We start from the raw sequence: 21,293 nt of genomic DNA, 5'->3' as shown, positions 1-21,293 counted from the left end.
CTGTGTCACACTCAACAGCTTAAAAAACTGCAAAAGGGTGAGTGCTCTCAACTTCTGTCCATGCCAGCCCAAAGTGCACAGTGCTGAGCAAAGGACACAGCCTGCCCACGCAAGTCACTGTGCACCCTTACTGAGATACACTACTACAGCTTTCCAGGAATCACAACTTCCCATCATGCAGCAATGTTGAAACCCTGGTCAATGCTAACTTGATTTCTGATTAATTCCCTTAATGGGTTGAAACTGCAAAATGAGATTTTTCTAGACAAGGAAATTGCAAGCAAGCCATGTGGGGATCTATGAGGAACAGTGGAAGTACAGCTGAGCTTGCATTGGGTGGGGGATGGATTTTGACACGATCCCTTCCATGAGGTAACTTGTTCAAAGCACAGCCATGGAGTAACAGCTGAAGAGGTGCCCAGCTCCCAACCTCTACATTTGAAGCCAAACTTGAATAAATCACCTTTGAGTTCTAGTTGCTCTTTCCACCTTGAGCTGCCTCAAGCACAGCACTTGCCATCCTGTTGGATGGGTGCTCCAGAAATTGCAGAGGCAGCTTACGCTAATTGCTTACTCTGAGAGGTCACATTCACCTATCAAACCCATGCCATCTGGGGCTTCTGAAAGATTAAAAATGAGAGACAAACAAGAGGATTATTAAAAATTTAACTATATACCATATTTATTATCAATCCACAGGATAATCTGATTGCTACATGAGCTCATAAAAGCTATTTCACCTTTACAAAATTAAAAAAAAATGTGCCACAAGGATGTCATAACTGCTGATAACCAAGGACTGAATCTTAAAATTATAAATTTTGCTGTAGAAAAGATTAAAAAAAATTATATTCACTTTAGAATTTTACTTTGAATAAAATATTCCCCTGTATAAAAAATAAAAAAGCTTGCTCTGGTTAGAATTAGAGTATTTTTCTTCTTTTTTAAATCTGGGAATTTGCATAATATCTCTGTAATAAGTTTCTTTTCTTTTTTCTATTGTACCACGCGGCATTCAAGCATAGCAGATTAGAAACAAACATGATGAAAGCAGTCTCAGAACGTATGAAATCCACATGGAAAGTTTTAGTATCCTTTCCCTTCCTCTATTCTTTAAAGACACTTTAGCAAGAATAGCCTTGGAAAAGAATACAGGTGGAGAGGGACCTTCAATGTGCCATTAAGTAGAGCAAGGTAATAAAAGGCCTTTTGTAAGTGCTTTCTTAATAAGGTGCAGAAGCAGACTGCAACTTTGCTAGTACTGCACTATGTACAATATTCACAATAAATTTTTCTTTATTTAAAAATATTCCAGCTAGTTCACATTTTCTCTCCCATTCTGAGGCTTTCAGTTCCATCACAGCCTTGACAGCAAGAAGCGCAGCAGCACCACTTCCCTTGTGGTCGGTTGGTCCTCTTATGAAACACTGGAACCTGTGAGTGGGCCAAAGTTCTTGGGTTCTTTTCCTATGTAGCAACCTTGGAAAGGTGGGTTCAGGTATACACACTGACTGCTGGAGTCCTGAGTTAAAACCACTCCGGCACTGGAGTCAGACACTGCAATGTTTTCTATTGCCAAGGCTTTACCTTAGGGTTTGTCTTGTGTGCGTCAAGGGATGAACCTCTCTTAGAGAAAAGTAAAATACAAAACCAAACAAAACAAAGCTAAAAAGCCACACTGTCAAAGGCTTAGCAGCTCTTGACTCTTGACTGAGTGATGTCTGATGTTTTCTTGATGACGCTGGCCCGTGTCTCACGGTCTGGCTGGCTGCTGCTTGTGGAGGCTGTGGACACGACTTGTGGCAGAGGGATGTCTGGGAAAGGAGGCCAGGAGCTATTGTAAGGCAGTGGGCAGCTTTCTTCTTTGATGGTCACTTGGAGGTCAGGCTTGTTGGCTACAAAAGTTGCCATGCTGGGAAGCATATGAGAAGTGTTCCTCATTCCTAGATTGCTGAGATACTGTTTGCCTTCAATGTTTTTTTTCTGCCAATGAAGTCGTCCCTAGAAATGGGGGAAGAAAGAAAGGAAGACTGTGTAAGTGAACACAACTTCGTGAAGTACTCCAAGTAACAAGATGAAGATAGAAATATCCACATATTGCACAGGAATTATCCTGCCTCTAGGAGCCTGAGCCTCTAGCCACCGGCTTAGGATGTCTCTCAGCCATTTCTCCTTTTCTGAAGTCATGTGCTCAAGTTTTTTTGGCTCTCCAGCACTCAAGAGGCACTATCTGCTCTTCTGAATCAAAAATAAAGGCCTCATTCCCAGGATGCCAGAGACAAAAATGGATACAGACATTTAGAACTCCAAATGGTAGTGTCTCCTCTGTTACCAGGGACAGCATCTTCCCGCCAACAGGCAGGCCCAGAGACTCAACACTACCCAAGCTAGCAATACAGGTGAGGCTGCTGGGAAACCACTGTCATTGACAGTGCATCCCTCATCACAGGGAAGAAGTTCATCAAGGGAAGATGAGCATCCACTTGTTTGCCCACCGCAGATGCTGCAATGACATGTTCTGTTGGAGGAGGTCTGTGGAGTCACTACTGGCAGTTTACATATGGGCACCACCCCAGCCAAGGCACCAGAGACCAGGTGGGCTAGCCGTGTTGTTATACAACTGGTGGTCCTCCAAGAAGGAGGACTCACAGAGCCTTTGGTGGGGGACACAGCAGGAGAGAGCCTTGCAAAAGGCCTTACGCAAAAATACAGCTGGAGCACAGGGCATCCAAGAGCCCTCAATGAGCTTCACTTGGCCTTGAAGTACACATGGAGATCGGTAGGTCTGGTATCTTGATGGCAGCCCCAAAATAAAAGGCAAGTGGTGTTTTTGTATACGTGCAGCTTAGGTTATTTTCCCCATGGATTCCTTTCACCCAGCAATACCCAACTGACTGCTCAGGAAAGCTTTCTACCCCACCTACCTCAAACATTCAAGCTTCATTTCAGTCATAAGTGTAAGCATTTCCTCCAGTTATATGAGTTCAGATGCCATTTAAGGAAAACAAAGTGAGCGAGCTTTCAACCAAGATAAAATACTCACTACCCAGCAAGGTCAATGCATCATGTTAACATACTAGCTGGCACTGGTGATGGCACTGCAGAACATCTTATTGTGCAAACTAATCTTGTTTGGACAGATGAGGAGAAGTTAATTTGTAGAGATACTAATTCTGCCACAATCATCCAAATGTCTGTATCCCCTGAACCTTCCTGGTCTGCTTTTCTCCCCTAGCTATTACCAAAATGAATATTCCACTGGTAGACAGAGCTGCAGTAGAGAAGGGACAAAAATATCTCAGGGCATGGATCTTGAGACCTTGGTCCAAACTGCTAAAAATCCAGAAAGCACTTACCTCTGCATTTTCTTCATCGCTTGGAACGCTGTCAGTTGTTTCACTTTCTGTCAAACAAAACAGAAACAAAAATGAAACTCATGCTGTTCTATCTATAGTAACAAATTCCAACTCAGGAGGCCTGATGTATGTCCAACAAGTGGAAGCAAACAGAGTCAAGTCAAACAACCAGAAAACAATGGAGAAGCATGGAGACCGTGCCACCCCTTCTCCCTTGCAGAAGAGCCTGAAATCCAGGAATTTGTACTCAATTTTCAAGCCTACGTGTGCCTGAAGACACATCTCCTACTGTCTGAAGGTCAGGTTCCCAGCCCATGAGTGGTTGTGCCTCAGACACCTCTGAGACAGGGCAGAAACCCCTCTTTTCAGTCTGCAGCGATGGCTGCTGCCTTCAGCACAGCCACTGGTTCCCCAGACTAATCCAGTGGAGGCCTGGACTGCAGGTTTCCTTCAGCTTGTGGGTTTTGAACCACTGTGTCCTGTTTCCTGGGAGGATAACCCGTGGCATCTATCAGGATACCAACACTCCAACCCCCACAGCACGGCTGCACAGACAGGGCTCATCCACAAGGAACACAGAAATCACATAATTAAGGGAATGATGTGATGAATTATCATAACAGGCAAGAGAGCTCTGAAGCCCCAATTTCACTCTCAGCTCTGTATTATGCATTTCAGTCCATGCAAACTGCTTTGCACAGCCCCTGCAACTCTGCCTTCCCAGAGCCCAATGTCATGCTCTGCACTGGACATAACATGAGTGCTAAGAGTACATGGATCATGCCCCTGCACACCTTCAGAGAAACTGGCAGTACCTTGCCATCCTCTCAAGGCCTGGCTAAGCATTAGGTTTAGGCAGGAGCCTATAAACCAATGGGCTGAACCACTGTTTCAGCCCCCAGGATCTAAACTGTACTCAAAGTCCTTGTACTCCAGCCCAGCTACTCCAGGCTGCTGGAAAAAGCCAGCACCTCTCCTGTGCCACAGTCTCCACCACAGTGTGCAGTAAGCAGAGGAGCAGTCCAAAATGTTAAATCTAACTGCAATGCCCTGTGAAGCTCATGCACTGCAGAGCTTCTCCTGCACTGACCCAGGCAGAGAAAGATGTGCCAATGTGACTAAGCTGGCTAATTAAGCCATACTGGGGAGAGGAGAGAAAAAAATAATTCACACAAAGAAGACAGAATCAACTGAAGGAATCCACACAGAGACAAGTAACAGATATTCCTTGACATGAAGAAGCATGTCACAACAAAAACAGAGTGATGCAGCTGAAAAGGAATCCATCCTTGGTGTTTGTACATAACAAAATGCTGAGTAAGAGAGAGCACTATAGTTAGCAAAGCCAGGGAAGCTGGCCACACAGGCATGGAAAGTTAGAGAGGTTATTTCTATCAAGAAGGGTATTTGAATCAGTGTCAAACATTGACAACAACCTTGGTAATAAGAACCAAAAGGATTTCGTAGACATCAGTGGATATATGAAAAAACTCACATGGGCAACTCACGTCATTTGCCTGAGTAACCTCAGAAAGGAACCAGAGGTGTTTTGAAATAAACCAGATTTATGTAGGACAGCTGACATATCTGGCTACTTTTTTTGGTTGTTATTTTAGAAGAGCTCAACTAACTGTTCCTGCACAGCTGTTATGGTGATACTCTTTCCTGCCATTCAGCCAGTAGCACCTCACAGAGCAAACCACAAGCACAGGGCCAAAGTTCCTGTAGTTCTATACAGGTCTGTGTGGAGCAAGACAAAGCAGAAATGGTCACAAGACTGTCCTAGAAATTTCAGGGTTCTAACACACAGACTTCTGTTCTTGCTCCAGCTTCAAGGGCAAATACATCCTTAAAAAAAATGGTCCACAGAACAATTCAGGTTGGAAGGGGCCTCAGGAAGTCTACAGCCCCACCTCTTGCTCAAAGCAGGGCCAGCTACAGGACTAGATTGGATTGCTTGGGGCTTATCCCTTCAAGTCTTGAAAACTTCTGAGGATGCAGGCAGCACAATCTTTCTGGGTATCCTGCTCCACTGCCTGACTGTCTTTGTGGTGAAATAGGTGATACTTTTTCTTACATCCAGCTGGACCATATTTTTTTGTTTCAATTTAGCCTGCTGTTTCTCATCCTATTACCACGCACTGCTGTGAAGAGCCTGGCTCTGCCTTCTGGGGAACATCCCTGCAGTAGAGGCAGCTGCTATGAAGTCCTCAAAACCATCACTTCTCCAGGCTGAACAAGCCCCAGTCCCTCTATCTTCTCACAGGGTGAGAGGCCATACCTTGTGTAGCCCTTCTCTGCCCTTGCTCCAGTTTCTTTGTAAGTTTCTTGGACAGGGGAGCTCAAGACTGGATGCAGCACTTCTAAAGTAGTGCAACTAGCGTGGAGTAGAGGAGGATAATCACTTCCCTAGATCTACTGGCCATGCTCCTGAAAGCTGGTGGCTTTCTCTGTGGCTGAGGTGCTCTGGTGTCTTGCACTCAGCTCACTGCCTACCCACCTTTCTGCAGAGCTGCTCTCCATACCATCAGCCCCAGCTGCTATTGCTGTAAAGATCTCTTCCTTCCAACACGCAGGACTTCACATGTGCCCTTGCTCAATTTCATAAGGTTTCTGCTGACCCATTTCTGCAATCTCTCCAGGACTCTCTGGATGATGGCTCTGCCCTCAAACAAACTCGTGCACCCTATTTGGTGTCACCTGTGAAGCTCACAAACATGTCTCCAACATATCTTCTGCTCATTGATACATTAAATAAGACTTTCCCCAGGACAGACTCTTGCAGTACTTCACTTCTTACTGGCCTCTAGCTACAGGATGTAGCCAGGATCATCAAGAACTGCCTTGAAATACACTCAAAAGCATGCCAGTGGTGTGAAACTCTTATCTGAGTTTTGGGCTAGCAGGTCCAGGTATAAGTTAAGACAACTGAAGGCCACCAAGGTGCTAAGACAGTGTAAAGGGATAGCAGAAGTTCTTCAATCATTCTCCTTATGCAGGCTGATTGCAATGACCTTAGGGCAGGTAGGTCATGATCTGCTTATGTCAGGGTGGTCACCAGACCACCCTTCTCTATCATTGCAGTCCAAGAAACCACCACGACTTCCAAACCAAGACAGTGACTTCTGTCTGCATTTCAAGAATTTACATCCTGTAGCTGAAGATAAAAGATTGCATCATTGTCATGTTTGCAGAGATGGAAAAGTTTTCCAAGACACATTTGTAAAGAGGAAAGATGTTTCAAAGGCCTTGTCTCCCTTCTGCTAATAAATTTAAGCACTCTCCTATCTCCCTGCCTTATGCTTTATAAAGGTCTTCTAAATGCTTTGGTCATTGCAGACTAAACACATTGAAAAGCATAATCATTTATCAACATATGTGAGACTAACAGTGGAGACAATCCAGAGGAACATCATACTATCCACTAGGGCCCACAGATAAAAATTACCAAATACATACTTTATAAAAATGTGTCTGGAAAAAATTTCAGCCTAATAAGTCAAAGGCAAAACCATGTGTAAAATAAAAAAATGCATGGAAAAGTATTTATACTTAAATTTGCCTTAAAAGGTGACATTTGTGTTTCTACCCAGTCTCCTAAGGCTTGCAAATTAGCACCATGTTAAAACAGAAAGGACAGGCTGGATCTGAAACTTTTTCTACTTTCAAATGTGGCTTTGTCACATCTGGTTTTTTTCACATTCCTATGAAATAAGACTCATATGATTGTAGGAACTCTACATAGCATGTCCACATGTACATTTGTGTCTGTTCACCCTTAGAAACTTCTGAACACACTGTTAGACTTGGATAAAGGATAAATGAGTGCCAAAGACTTCCTAACAGTTATAAGAAAATGAGGGCCCAGATGAAAAGGGAAACCATAACCACCCTCACAGGGAGCAGGGGGAAGCCTGTTATCTCATCCTCTTTTTAGGTATCAGAGAACCCAGATGGCAGGCAGACGTTGGAAGGCAGATGTCCACAGCTCTGTTGCTTGAAAGATCACTTGTTATCAGTCATTGCATGGCTCTTCTAGACTGCAGCAAGCCAGACCCACTCCCCCCAGGCCCTCAGCTCCAAATCTGCATACATACCATTAGTGCAGCCCTTAGCGCTGCACACTGTGCTACACACTGAGTGAACAGAGAGCAAAAAAGATCTTTGATCTTTAGTAAGGCAGGGGGCATGTCATTTGTACCACTGAAAATCCCCCTTTAAAAGATCTCTGCATTATACCTAAAAAGTTCTTCTTCCATTACTCACAAGCTAAAACCTGCAGCTCACATTTCCAAACTGAGATCTGTCAAGTTGTTTCCCAAGGAAATGAGAAGAGGACTGTGCTTTTTTGAGTTTCATTAACAATTCAGAAGGCGGATGGGTATGCATTTCTGTATCTTTGTTAGCTGGCCTGGAAGAGCCCTCTTTCACTCAGGGTCTTCCCAACATTTCCAGAAAAAGGAGTGTAAAGAAACACCAAGTTGCTTACCTGCATAGGATGAGACTGGGGAGATCTGTAGAGGGTACAGCTGGCTCATGCTGAGGGGCTGTTCATCACTTTCTGTTGTCACCTCCACCACCTGACAAACATCAGGAGGGTTGGCAACTATCACCTGCTCCTCACTGCTGCCATCAAGATGTGGCTGTCCTACAACTTGGAATTAGAAACAAAAAAAATGATTACTGATAACATCTCAACCCTGTTGAACCTCTAAGAGCCTGCTTGGTATCTGAGTCTTCAACAGTCTCAGCACTTTTTTCCATGCCTACCACCTGCTTTCAGGGGATATAAGTTTCAGTGAGAGTTCTAAAGGAAATCTGTGATCCTCAACAAGCAAGCTGTAAACCACAGTCTCTGAATGCTCTAATGTGAACTTTACAACACAAGACCAGAACCAGCATGCAAAAACCTTGCCATGGAGTCAAGCAAAACACTGTGGGACTCTGATGCACATATGACATGAATCTATAGAAAATTTCTGCTCCAGTTAGATGGCTATTGTCACTGACCCTCGCAATGCTATCGATGGTATGCAGAAAACAAATTTGTACCTGCAATCCCCACAGTTTGTGACAGAAAGCTACAGTATGGTTAGTTATTAACAGAGGGGTTTCCTATTCCCCCAGGCACATGATATTTAATACCAAAAGAGCACATGAAATTTAATATCAAAGGAGTGTTACTTATTTCTACAAAGTGAAGCAACCATGGATGCTTTCCAAGTGTCCTGAAATGCTTTGCAGATATTAGTTGTTCTACACTACAACCTTTTGAAAAAAGTTGACAAACCAGGGTACCAAGAAGTTACTGAGCAAAGCAAAAGTATGGTAAAAGCCAGAATCTCACTCGTCTGAAGCTGGTTGACAGAATTTCCTGTCTTGTACAACTCCTCCTTTAATCCCAGCTGTATGAACACATGACAAATGTATTAATCCAGCACAGAACTGAAAGCCAACGAGTTAGATCAGAAGAATGCACAGGGATGGAGCCATCTCAGAGGATGGCTAACCTGAAACCATGGCTACCCAAGAGAAAGACTATAGATATTCTTTCACTGAACATAAAACTTCACAAGGAACAAAAGGCTAAATTCTGTACAAACACAACACTGTGTTGTTCAAACAGTCCATTTTTTTTCTTGACCCATGAGGGGAAAAACATGTGCCCTTGCTCAATTTCATAAGGCAATGAAATACAAGAGATCTTGCAAGTTTTCAGTTAAGTAACCTGAATATACTAATTATTAAATTTGAAAAAGTCAAAAGATAGCATCTATTCCTGCATGAACTAAGATAAATAAACTTGAATGCACATGTCTATACACACACTCTGCTCCGGCATTCTATCTTTAGACAGGGCTTTTTGAAAAAGAAAAGTGACAGGTATTTTTCCCAGGGAAAAGCTGCAGATTATTTTGCTTTGTGAAGTGCCAGGTAACCACTGGAAAATCTTCAAAACTTAGATGTGTATTTTAAGAAACAATGCCAGCATAAAGAAAATTACACACATACAGGATAGACTTTTTTAAAGTTGATCACTACAATTAGTATAATTATGTTTCAGATATTTTGTTTCACCTTTATTTCACCTTTCCTGGTTCTGAAACAATCAGCTTTTATTGAGTGTGGTGAGAGTGGTGCAAGAGCACACACAGTTAATATTTTATCTGGGAGAGACTAATATTGCGCAAGCCACTCAGGGAATGAGCAGGCCATCTGCACTGTTTTATCTCTTTCCTCAATACCTGACAAATTCTTACCCACCCTGAGAGATAAAATGCACAGCAAAAACTACTGCTCACTTGAGCAATATGCCACAGTTTTCAGTGAGCTGCACCTATGGTAGAAACTCTGCAGGTGCTGTTTGCCTTTCGTCCACTCCGGCTGATTTCCTGTCTTTCTGCAGAACAATTCTATTTTACCTTTTCCTCCCCGTTAACACTAAAATCTTTCCTGCAATCCTAAATAATAGCTTCTTTCTCCATAAGCAGCACACCGTACATCTCATTAATTAAACAACACATGATGACAGTTTCCTACCTGCTCCTCAGTGAACAGGAGCACTAGTAGCACTATGGTGCTACTCCTTCAAGCTATAACAGTAGGAGCATGTTCTAATACTCGTACAAAGCAACAGCTGATTAAATGAACTGCCATAAAGAGAGCAAAACTACTCACAAACTCCTCAGCCACACAAGTACTTCAGGGGTATGACTATGCAAAGCCCTGTGACCTAAGAAATGGGGATCAAAAATAGTCACTGCACATGATTTCTACCATTTTTCAAAGCAGAATACGAACATATTTGTCATATTTAAAAATGGAATTCTAGACAAAATGGTATGTGGGTCATATTATTAGGAGCTCTTGCTGCAATGACAACCTTAGCCAAAAAAGAGCTGTCAAAAGCCCAGTCCAATTATTCTACTGAGGATCAATTATTCACATGCTGAGATGACAGCTAATTTCTAATGTACTGGTTTCTAAATGCAGCCTTTGATGACCCTTTTCGTTAGCTCAGTGATGTTAAAAGCTATCTCTGCTGCTGAGGTGTCAGTGAAAAGGACCAAGTTTCTACATTTTGCCTGCTGGTTTGAACTCCCAAATAAAATGGTATTCTATACAAACCTCTGCTTTAAGCAATGGGAAACTGCCATCTGACTGCAGTTTAACTCCCATGTGACATTGGCTACAGTCTCTTCATGGCTGAGGACTAGCCTGTGGAATAAGTCCCCACCATGAGAAGCCAGCTAAGAGTGCTTGGAAGCGCTTTACTCTCAAGGGAACCATCCCAGTGGCACAGTACTGCTCACTGTCTCTGCAAGTGGTGGGGCTGGCCTGCAGCACAATCTTGCATGGCCTAGGCTGCAGACAAATGGGGCTACCTGACTGCAACTGTGGCATTCCCTTAAGTGCAAAATGCTGATGGAAAGATAAGTCTGGCAGACCAGAAGGGTTTTTGAAGTCACCTGTGTACTTAGTATGTAAAAAAAGCATAGGAGTACTTACCTACAAAGTTCACTGTACTGTCAACTTCATTTTTTATACTGGAGGACAGGAAATAGTCAGAAGTGACAGCATTTAGCCCATTCATCCCAAAAGATGATTCAACTGGCTCTTGCTAGAATGAAAACAGTACAGTTGGGTCAGGATTACTTTATTTCAGGAGATAGCTTATCTCTTTATTCTTAGATGGTAATAAATCCCATCACTTCTGCCTGCTATATACCCCCTGCTGTCTGCAGGACACTGTCTTAGAACAAATATTTCTCTGAGGAGAAGACGGGGACTAATTCATTTCCAAATCTTGTGCTTTGAAAGGAAAGCTATTTTTAATCTTCAAATTCAGAGTAAGCCTTCAGAGAGCAAGGAAGCAGTAAGCTATTTACTACAAGAGGTTAACATTTGAAACAAACAAGGAAGAAACATTGCTTTAAAACAGTACTCTATTTAATATTCATCCTCAGTCCCTTCCAAATATGCTCTATCTCTTTGCACTCTCTAAAAGGAAGTCTTAGTTTCTGTTCAGCAATTACTAAATTCTAGCCTTAATTTTTCTCTACAGCAAGCTTGAAAGCAAACTCAAGCATTTACACTAAATACAGCCTTTTAGATCACATCATAAACATTACCACAGGGCAACAGCATTTGGAAAACACCACCTGTTTCACACAGACTGAGCTTTCCACAAGATGCCTCTCTGTAAGCCTGATAAATGCGAGTGGGAATCTAAAAAATTCCCTTAAGGGTAGACACTAAAAAATTAATTCCATTAACTCATTATTTCTTTAAAATGATTATTCTACACATGCAACTTCCTCCCCACTATTGACTCTCTCACAGGTTTATTGGTTACAATGTCTAAAGTCTTCTGTTCTTACTCAACCAGCCCTGCAGGGCTGCAAGTTGTCCCCTGCTTGCTGAGCCCGAGACACCCACAGAGAAGGGCAGAGCTGTCCACACCATACTCATTTTCACTGCTCTAAAGCATTTCATCAAAGACAGACAAAGGCAAGCCTCAGGACCTGCAGTGCCAGCCCATCCCAGTACTGTTGAACTGTTATCCTTGGGACAAAATACTGGGGGCACTGTGATAGGCTTTTTCCCCGGATGTCACATGCTGTGATTGTGATCTACTCAAAAAGAATTGTCACTTCAACACAAGCACCTTCCCAGACACTAAAGCAAGGCAAACATGCACCCTGTCACAACATTCCTGACACATCAGAAGGGTGGAGATTTAAGTGTTAATGGCAACTAGGTCTTTGATGAGATGCACCAGTTGTACTGCCCTACAGGTCAAAGACTTGGAGAGCTTGAAAAGATAAAATTAGCTGCTATTGATCCATTGAGGGTCACAACTGCAGAGACAGGTTAGGGCTGCACACTAGGGCCCTGAGCATCTAGTGGTGTTTGCTTTAATTCACAGCAAACTCAGCAGCCCCCATGGAAACACTGTGCAGGCAGCACTTGCTCAATTTTACTGAGGTTTGATTACTGAGAAGTTTATTTAGTAGCTCCTTTCAAGTTTCAGAAACAAATATGCATCTTAAAACTCAGGTGATGGTGTCAGATCCACAAAGAGACTTGGATACTGGCACAGTTGGTGTTAAATCACCTAAATTTTGAGTGTTCAGATGTCTAGCCTAAGCCAGATGCATGGAGAAAGCTGTCACTAGGATTTTAAAAATAACTCTCAATGTGGAACTGCATGGTCTAAAGGATACATCTAGGATAAGGTAGAAATTAAGCCTCAGTTCAGCCCTTTGTTTCAAGAGAGACTGGTTTTATCTGGGCTGCTCTGACATTTCCGTTTCCTTCCCATGATTGAGAATTCATTTTAAAAGAATTTTATGAATCGTAACGACAGACTCTGCCCAAAAGCCCAGTGATAGGAGACCTACCTGTGAGGGGGGAGATTTTCTTGCCCCTTTGCTAAGGTGGAGCAGGGATTTGGTAAGGCCCAACACTCTCAGATGCACAGGGACAAGCAGTGACTGCCCTGAGCACTGTGCTCAAGCTCAGCCCACCAGCAATTGCTGAGGGTGCCCACAGGGTCCAGCAGTGGCAACAACAGGAAGCTCACTGCAAGGCTCTTGCTATGCTGAAGTCCCTTTGCAGATCTGTGCTCAGATTGTCAGCTTCTCCCTCTGCTGCTATCAACCCACTGCAGTTACCAGGCAAATCGTGGAGCAACCTCCCACTGGGCTCCACTACAAGACATTTTTCAGGGTAACTGTAAAGCATTCAATTCAAAACATGCAACTTGGATCTCAGGAATTCTCATCACCAAGCAAAGCAATTATAAGAAGCTTTCATGCTCAGAAATGTGCATTTGCTTTAATTCACCTACTACCCTTCTTCACTACTAGAGCCTTCAACATTCAACAGTCAGCCTAAGAGTGGCTGGGTACAGGAAGAGCACCTCTTCAAATCCAGACTAGCCACTCACATCTGTCAGAATGGGGGAACAGACAAGAATACTACCTGGCCCCAGCTCAGAGCACAAGAACTAACAGGCGGTATCACTGGTAGGTAGGTGTATGTGCTGGCACACTGCTCTGCTCTGACCAAAGCAGATTTACTGGCTCCCTCTGAACATCAGCTACCATCAGTCACTTGTAACAAGCACACGTGGCTGTATGAGCCACACAGGATAGTTGCAAAGTGGTTCTTTTAAGACAATTTAAGTCATAGCATTCTGATGCGTAACTGCACAAGTCACAACTGCTGTGGCAGCACCTGCTTTCCAAACCCTCTTAGTGGAGGACTTTTTCCCACATTTCTGGGTTCACCTGGCCCAGAGAATCTCCTGGACAGAGCTTGCAGAGCCTGAACCCAGGCATGGGTGGCACAGCCCTTCAGAGGTGAGCAGCAGGTGACCAAGCTACCCTTGCATTGTAGACACAGCTGCTACATACAGCCCAAGGACCCCAATTTTACTGAAAGCTGGGAGTCTGAAATCTCTGAGATTTGCTTTTTTGTTAAAAATTTGAAGGTGGACTAGCTCCTGCTGGTGTGTAATACTGACCACCTCACAGAGGCCCTTGTCAGAGGTGTGAAAGCCAGGAAACACCATGCCTTGCAGGGGCAGCAGACATCAGTCTGGGCGCACGCTCTGAACGAGCAGAAATCTCAGGCTGCAACTGAAGAGCTTTACAGCTGAGGCCTTCTAACTGACAAAACAAGAGCACAAGGTGCAGCTCTGACCCTTGCATAAATGAAAATGCATTTCCAGTGCTTTACACACAGAAATTAATTGCTCCAAAAGGTAGCTCTATTGTTCAGAATCATTCCTTCCCTAATTACTGTATTTCTCCTTACAGAGACAAACAAATGGCAAACGTATTGCAGAGACTGCCAGTTTTCCAACCTCCAGGCATTGTAACACAAGGGCTGTGTCCATTGATGACGTAAGTGGTGGCTTTAACAGCCTTCACATTTCAAAAAAAACAACCCCAGCCATCCCAGGTAACTGTAGTAACCTAAGCAAACCACAAGCATTCACAAGTACCCACCACAATACACTGTTGGGGCTGTTAAAAATATTTGCAACAGATTGTGTTCACAAGCTCTTGCACCATTAAACAGACACTTCTTACCTTAATCTGTTTGCATTTGTCATCCTTCTCAGATTTCGTCTTTTTTCCTGCAACAACAGAAGGAAGATTTTATAAACTCCTGTGTGCCATGAGTTACCCTTCACACTTTCTATATTCACCAACAAATAGCCCCATAATGAGCCTCAAAATGGCAGGACTTCCTAGTTAAGGAAGAATGCATTTTGCTTAATTTTACCCTTCCCTTAAGGCCTGGGCAGCAAAAGTTCACCTTGAATGCTCTGGCTTTGTGTTTCTTTTTTAAAAGGCTACAAAAGAGAACCACTATGGGACCAAGGAAAGGAACCACAGTCAAAAAATCCAAGTGAAAATATGGAAGAATGACAAATTAAAAAACAAGACCTGTTAAAAAAAAAAGAAAAGGGGAGAAAAATATTCTTAAAGGGAAGAAAAATCAAAATACATGCCTCATCACATTTCTGATGCTTTCTCTGTAGCTACAGGAAAAGGGAGATCGTTAATTGAGTTAATGTGAAAAGAGATCACAATAAACTTCAACCAATATTTTTGTGAATAGTTGCAACCTGGCAGGGAAATACATATTACAATTCATGCAAGAGTGGTTTATGCGATCATAATGGGCTTGGGAATCCCAAAAACCATACTGCATGTGACCTTCACAAAATGTCATGTACCTTGGCAGACCCCAGTGCTGCTGCCCCTGCTCTGATCTGATGCAGAAGCTCAGACTTGCTGGTGCAAGCTCAGCTCTGCCCCAGGGTCAGCACAGACATGTCCCAGCAGCTTTTCCCATCTCTACTACATGACACCACAGAAAATTAGAAATGTTTGCAGCCAGATTCTTTTGCTCCCACAAATGTTTAGCCACATGACACAAAAAAAGGGCATATGAAAATATATATGAGGCCCAAACTATGACAGGGTTTTACAGTAACTGGACTTTCTGCAGAAGCTTCTCCTGCTACAGCCCCTGTTCCCAGAATTTCAGCTTTGAAGATGAACTTTTGTAGCTCCTATAGGAATCTACTGCCAAGAGACATGTTATGGTCCAGGGGAATGTGTTTGAACATATAAAATACACTATTGACAAGAGACTGGAAACAGTTTCAAGATAAATGTTCTACTTTTTGCACATTGATCTTCCTTTCACAGTATGATTCTGCCCCAAAAATGCCATGGTTCATCATTTCCAGTCACACCGACCTTAAACTGAAAATCTGCCTTTCACTTCTCAATCTAAGAAAGTAGCAAACTGTAGCTACAGGTGAACTGAATTGGATTTTAGAGGAACACTGCATGTTTCGTTTGCTCGTTATCCCTTCATCCAAAATTCTAGACAACACAAGATACCAGAGGACTAAGGAAACCATTGTTCTACTGCATAAATCAGTAAGGAAGCCATATGAAAGCTAATGAGCCCTAAATAAAGCAATGTTTCTACTTTGAAAGAAGCCAAATACTCATGAGATTGAGCTGGGGGTTAGGCCTTCTCCTGGCAGGCAGAAGATTTAATTCCTAAATTTGGGGATTCAGACGCTTTCCCATTTCACCGTTATTGTGCTCTGTGGGTTGGTTTTTCATGGTCTTTGTAACTAACAATGTGGTTTCGTGGTTTAGTGTTCTGAGTGAGTGTACTGCTCTCACTCAGCTCAAGACAGAGCCAGTTTAATTGTACCCTTGCTTGAAAAAAGATACCAAAATGTCTGCCACCATATTCTGAATGACCCCTACTGAGTTAAATGTGTTGAGCTCTAATACCTCCTAATCCTATTTCCTTGACTGAAGGAGACCTGGGACTAGATTCTGAACCCAACTCCATCAGCTTTAACAGACAAATATCAACAGCTTGGGGGTATCACATCTCATTGATCATCTCTTCTGAATGCAGCCCATTTTTCATACAGCTGTTCCTAAGTTCCAGTCATTTCCCAGCCAGCCAGGGCACCATGTGCATCTTGCATTGGCAGCTTGTTGCATACTGAGCTACCTGCAGTAGGTGTTTTTCTCAACACAATGCCCTCAACAGCATTTCACGTTGACAAGCTCTTCCCTCTACCTTTTTTGGAAGGTCTTTCAGATAAGGGCAGCATCCGGTACACCCTGAAGGCGTTGTTTCCTTTCTTTATACTTTTGTCCTTCACTTCTTCTATGTCAGGCAGGGAGTTCATAGCGCAGCGGAAGTTTGCCTTCCATGTCTTTGGATCAGGTTTATCTACTCCTGACTGGTATTTCCCTGAGCAAGAAAAGAAAAGTTAGGCACATATGACATGTGATTGAAGATTCGAGGCAAATTAATAACAGCCCAGGTTAGCTTCAAGGTATCAGCATTTGGTTCCCATGGCAAGCATTCTAACAGTAGCTGAGGTGGCAAGAGAGTGCTGTGATCTCATTCTCATGCACATTTCTAGAACAGATGATGAATGGTTTGTGCTCAAGAAAGACCCAGGGCACTGCAGATCTGATGTGACTCCATAACAACATGGAAAAGCTTGCACAGCATTTACCTTTATTATGTCTGGTTCAAATCCATAGAAAGGCATAAAAAGCCTAAGGGCCTATGTCTACAAAGTGCTGACTGTGCTCTACTCCTGACAGTTTTGAACCCAATTGCTAACATTTAGATCAATTAAGTTTTACTGTGTTCCTCAATGCAAATGAGTTATGGCACTTCAATTAAGCTAGAGAGTATCATAGGCCTTGAAAAAACACTTAGCCTCCCACAAATCTGGAAACTTAAGTTCACTCTCTGTGTTAGTAAAAGCAAAGACAAGAAAGAAGGAAAACGTAACTTTAAAAGGGAAAACAATGTGAAAATCTGTCCTGCAAAAAGAGTTCCAATACCTGTGTGAATTGCCCAGTTTCTAAACAAGGGAGCATCTTTTTCAACATCCCAACCATGTCTTGCAGCATGCATCCAGGGAATCTGAAAAATCTTCTTTTCCTGGAAGGGAAAACAAACAGGAAATGCCAACACTGATAGACTTGAGGAATCTTCTGATGATTTTAAGTCACTAATTTATAACCACAGTTTCAGCATCTCCAAGTGTTTTGCTCCCTTCTTGTATCACTGAAAGAACACAGTCCAAGAGAATGAAATACTCAGAAGCCACTTCATAGAAGATAAGCCTGGCAGCTTTCCGAGCTGACACATGGAAAAAACGTGCAGTACTACATATTTCTAAGCTTTCATACAAAGGGTAGTTTTGTCAGCTCAGACACTTTTATGATTAGTAAAAATATATCTGAAACAAAACAACCATAGGAACAGAGCAAAATCAAGGATTTAGAATTCAGTCAATAAATACTAGCATGGTGAAGAAATCTTGCAAATTTGTATGCCAAGCAAAAGAATATATCAGCAGTAGACATCTCTCCACTGAGGATAAAAAACCCAGACACTCATGTGAAGTGACACTCATGAAGAAGCACATTGAAGATACCTAAACACATTTTAGTTCAGAAACTTTAGACCAAAGAGAAGTGCACTTAAAAAAATGCAAAGGAAGTTTTTAAAAAAATTTGGGCTTTTAACACACAGCTAAATCAGGGCATGCCTTACATGGTGTCAGTATAAACTGATTCCCCAAGGGATCACGGAAGATCCCTGGCAAAGATGATAGTTTTAGGATGTAGCTCCAGCTCTGCGGGCCCAATGACTTTCAGAGCTTGAATAACATGTTTCCTACACTCCTTCCACAAACACTTAGCACACAGGATACTGGGCCAGAAGGATGCTGCATCACATGTGCTTTTATGTCATACAACATGGTAATGAATTTCTTTGTCCAGACCTACAGGGCTGCTTCAGAACTCTTCATGCTGTTTTCTGCACAGCCATACAAACCAAGATTGTTCCACACACTTGTTTTTTCTCTCCTGTTGGGAAGAATACTTATCTGGCTTCACATGCAGACATCTTGCACTATAAACCCTGTCACTGCAGGTGCACACCCAATTATCAGTCTATGAAGAGAAAAGTACTTCCAGGGCCAAATGCACCCTCCTCCTGCAGCAGCCACCTGAGCTACACCATGAATTTCACCCTAAAAGAGCCTATTTCTCTCTACTGACTACATACAACTCTAGACGGGCAGCTCTCATTTAATGACTGCATTGTAGATATCTGGCCAGGTGAGATGAATCCTTCACCCTTTCCCCTTCCCCCAACAACCACTTTTCTTTCCTGACTGGTTAATATTTCACTCATGCCAAGGCTAGGTTTATTTCCCTTCCTTCTATGTGATCTTTTCTTCTTCTGAACCTGCCTTTTGTCCTTCAGCTCATCTTTAATCCTTTCTGTCATATTTACTTGTTCAGAATTGCATTTTTCCCTTCTTGCTTGGCTTCATCTTTAATTTGGTGCAAACAATTATTTAACATGTTCCTCATTCCCCTCAAGACCTCACACTCAATATTCCTCTTAATGTAGTTACATCACTTCTGTCATGTGTCTTTTGCCTCTTCACTCTTCCCTCTACATATAAGTAAATCATCAACAGAGATACTTCTTTTGCCAACTCAAAGCAGTGAAAAGAAAGCCTCAAAGCCACTATCTGGGGTCCACAACACTACTGTATTCATCAGACCTAGAACAAGCTTCCCTGCCTTTACTCTTCATAGACTATAATAAGCATGGGAAAAAAAATCATCACTTCAATAGAAAGCAGTTTATATCAACAAGAACTTTAAGAATAGACCAAATTAAAATAGACCATATGATAATTCAAAACCTAGCAGACTGAACAAGACTCCAGACATAGAATCCTGTCATCATCGATTGTACTCACTGCTTCAAAAGAAGCTGCAAGGACACTCAACAGCCCTCTAAGTGGTCATTACAGTGCTTCTGCTCATTACAGAAAGTTCTTCGCAATCCCAGATGTCTTGAAGCACAGGAATTATACCAAATTCTAACACAAATAACAAAATCACAGAAGCTGTGTGTATTATAAGTTTATAATACACATTTTACTCTGTTACATACTCTGTGACAGCTCAGGTGTTTCTGTTTCCAGTGCTCAGAGGAACATTGACCTCTCACACTCCCCCTCCTCACATCCCCTCTATGTTGTTTCATTAACACCTCCCAGTTTTGTCTCTCTGGGAAGGTACAGAAATTCCCTTCCTCCTTCATGCCACTCAGAAGGATAACAATTTCACCAGAGGTCCACAAGTATTTATGCTTTAAGCCCTATAAGGAGGGGTTTGTTCAGGAGGTATAATGATGAACTGACAGTAGGGGAAAGAATTATGTGTCACCTGTACCTGATTTGTCATTTCTAACTAAGAGAGGTTTAATTCTTTCTTCAGAAAAAGTCCCCAAGAACAAACAGCCAATGACAACCCAGAATGGTAATCATTTCTTTCATATTTAAACCTTATCTCCTTAAAAGCTGTGCACACACATGAGTTTCGGACACATCTTCTGACACACCTTCTTATCTAAACTGTGAACTATCCTTTACCAAACTCTGATTAAAATACTACAGCCTATAAAGTTGATTCTGTGGTTATAGAACGGGCTGTGATACATGTGACACTTCATTGGTTCTATGCGTGGCTTTGTTTATGGTCAGGATTCGAAGTAAAAATAGAAATATTTTTGGTTTAATGATCCATTGTTGGAATGAATGTGCAAACATTTTTAAACAGAAGTGCTCAGGAGTGCAATTTTCTTGTTGAGCATAGTACAGACAATCCAGGCTGATGACAAATCCGAGGATAGAAGTGGGGAATCAGAGTTTAATAAACCTCAAGGCAGAGAAATTATTTCAGGGTTAGGCTGGAACACCTAGCAAAGGACAGCAGACATGGACTGCCAGTAAGAAACTTAACACCAAAATAGAGATATTCAAGGAGAAGGAACCGAACATAGGACTCAAATTACAAAGACAACAGTAAAAACCGGTCTCCTCTTCAGCTGTGACCCCATTATGCAAGAACAAGGACCTACTCAAATTCACAGTGCAGCTAACTAGGGAATGGATAAAGCAATATTTATTTACCCAGCCACAGCATGAGACTCACTGATGCAGGAAGTTACTGAGAAACAAGGTTCATAAATGAAATTTAAAGTGCTGCTGATAATTTCATAGTCATGAGCATTTCTATCTTTGAAAGATGAAAGAAAAGGTAGTAATTTAAATTGTCATTCTTCAACTTTAAAAATGAGCACCTGAGTACCACAATTACTACTGCTATAGGGAGGATACCAGGCTATTTGTCTTAGTGACTTAACCAGACAGGCAGTTCCTATGTTTCTGCCCCTGATTTTGTGCATTTCCACCCATTCTGATAATAAAGCAGCCTCTGTAGCAAAAACAGCTTCATGCTTTTCAGTGTGAAATTACTCTCCTGCATAGTGCAGAAAGCATGCCACATTTCCACAATTCATTACTATTCAAAGTCTCAAATACACTCCTAGATTTTACTCAACCAATCAAAATAAATTCAAATTGGGCACTGACATTTTTGAGCTCTCAATTGCACTCTGAAAGTGTCTTGAGCACTTAGTAAGAGCTCAGGACCAGGGACATTAGGTTTGAGTCTGGCAGGGGAAAAGTCACTCTATTTTCTCCCGAGTTGAGAAGTGTCAGAGAAGTCATACAAGTCTGATATAGCAGATTGTTGCTTCAACTCAGAGTCTAACACAGAAGAGTATTTTGAACACATCCCTGTGATGCTACTTGTTGAACAATGTGTTCCCAGGTTAAAAATAAAGTCCAAGCAGAGTCTCCAGAAACACTCACTTTAACAACAAAGAGTTGGAAAATGCTTTTAAATGAGCCACAAATCCACCAGGCCAAAGCAGGACGCTTCAGACAGATCTGGCAGGCGAGACCGGAGGAACAGGTTC

The 21,293-nt window shown here is 42.3% G+C and overlaps 1 protein-coding gene across 1 annotated transcript in view; it reads right to left on the bottom strand.

The window, feature by feature from the left end:
- Positions 1 to 654: 654 nt before the first annotated feature.
- IRF2 (interferon regulatory factor 2) overlaps positions 655 to 21,293 on the bottom strand; it is a 37,869-nt gene continuing 17,230 nt past the window's right edge. The window contains exons 4-10 of the mRNA XM_005415534.2: positions 17,279 to 17,378; positions 16,494 to 16,670; positions 14,459 to 14,505; positions 10,866 to 10,977; positions 7,846 to 8,010; positions 3,357 to 3,403; positions 655 to 2,001 (exon numbers count right to left, since the gene is read on the bottom strand). Coding sequence (XP_005415591.1) covers positions 1,690 to 2,001; positions 3,357 to 3,403; positions 7,846 to 8,010; positions 10,866 to 10,977; positions 14,459 to 14,505; positions 16,494 to 16,670; positions 17,279 to 17,378 — 960 coding nt within the window. The 3' untranslated portion in view covers positions 655 to 1,689. The remainder of the gene's footprint in view (positions 2,002 to 3,356; positions 3,404 to 7,845; positions 8,011 to 10,865; positions 10,978 to 14,458; positions 14,506 to 16,493; positions 16,671 to 17,278; positions 17,379 to 21,293) is intronic.

This window comes from Geospiza fortis, unplaced genomic scaffold, assembly GCF_000277835.1.
Source record: "Geospiza fortis unplaced genomic scaffold, GeoFor_1.0 scaffold40, whole genome shotgun sequence".
Classification (NCBI taxonomy): domain Eukaryota; kingdom Metazoa; phylum Chordata; class Aves; order Passeriformes; family Thraupidae; genus Geospiza; species Geospiza fortis.
The sequence above is the reverse complement of the archived record's forward strand: the minus strand, read 5'-3'. Positions and strand labels throughout refer to the sequence as shown.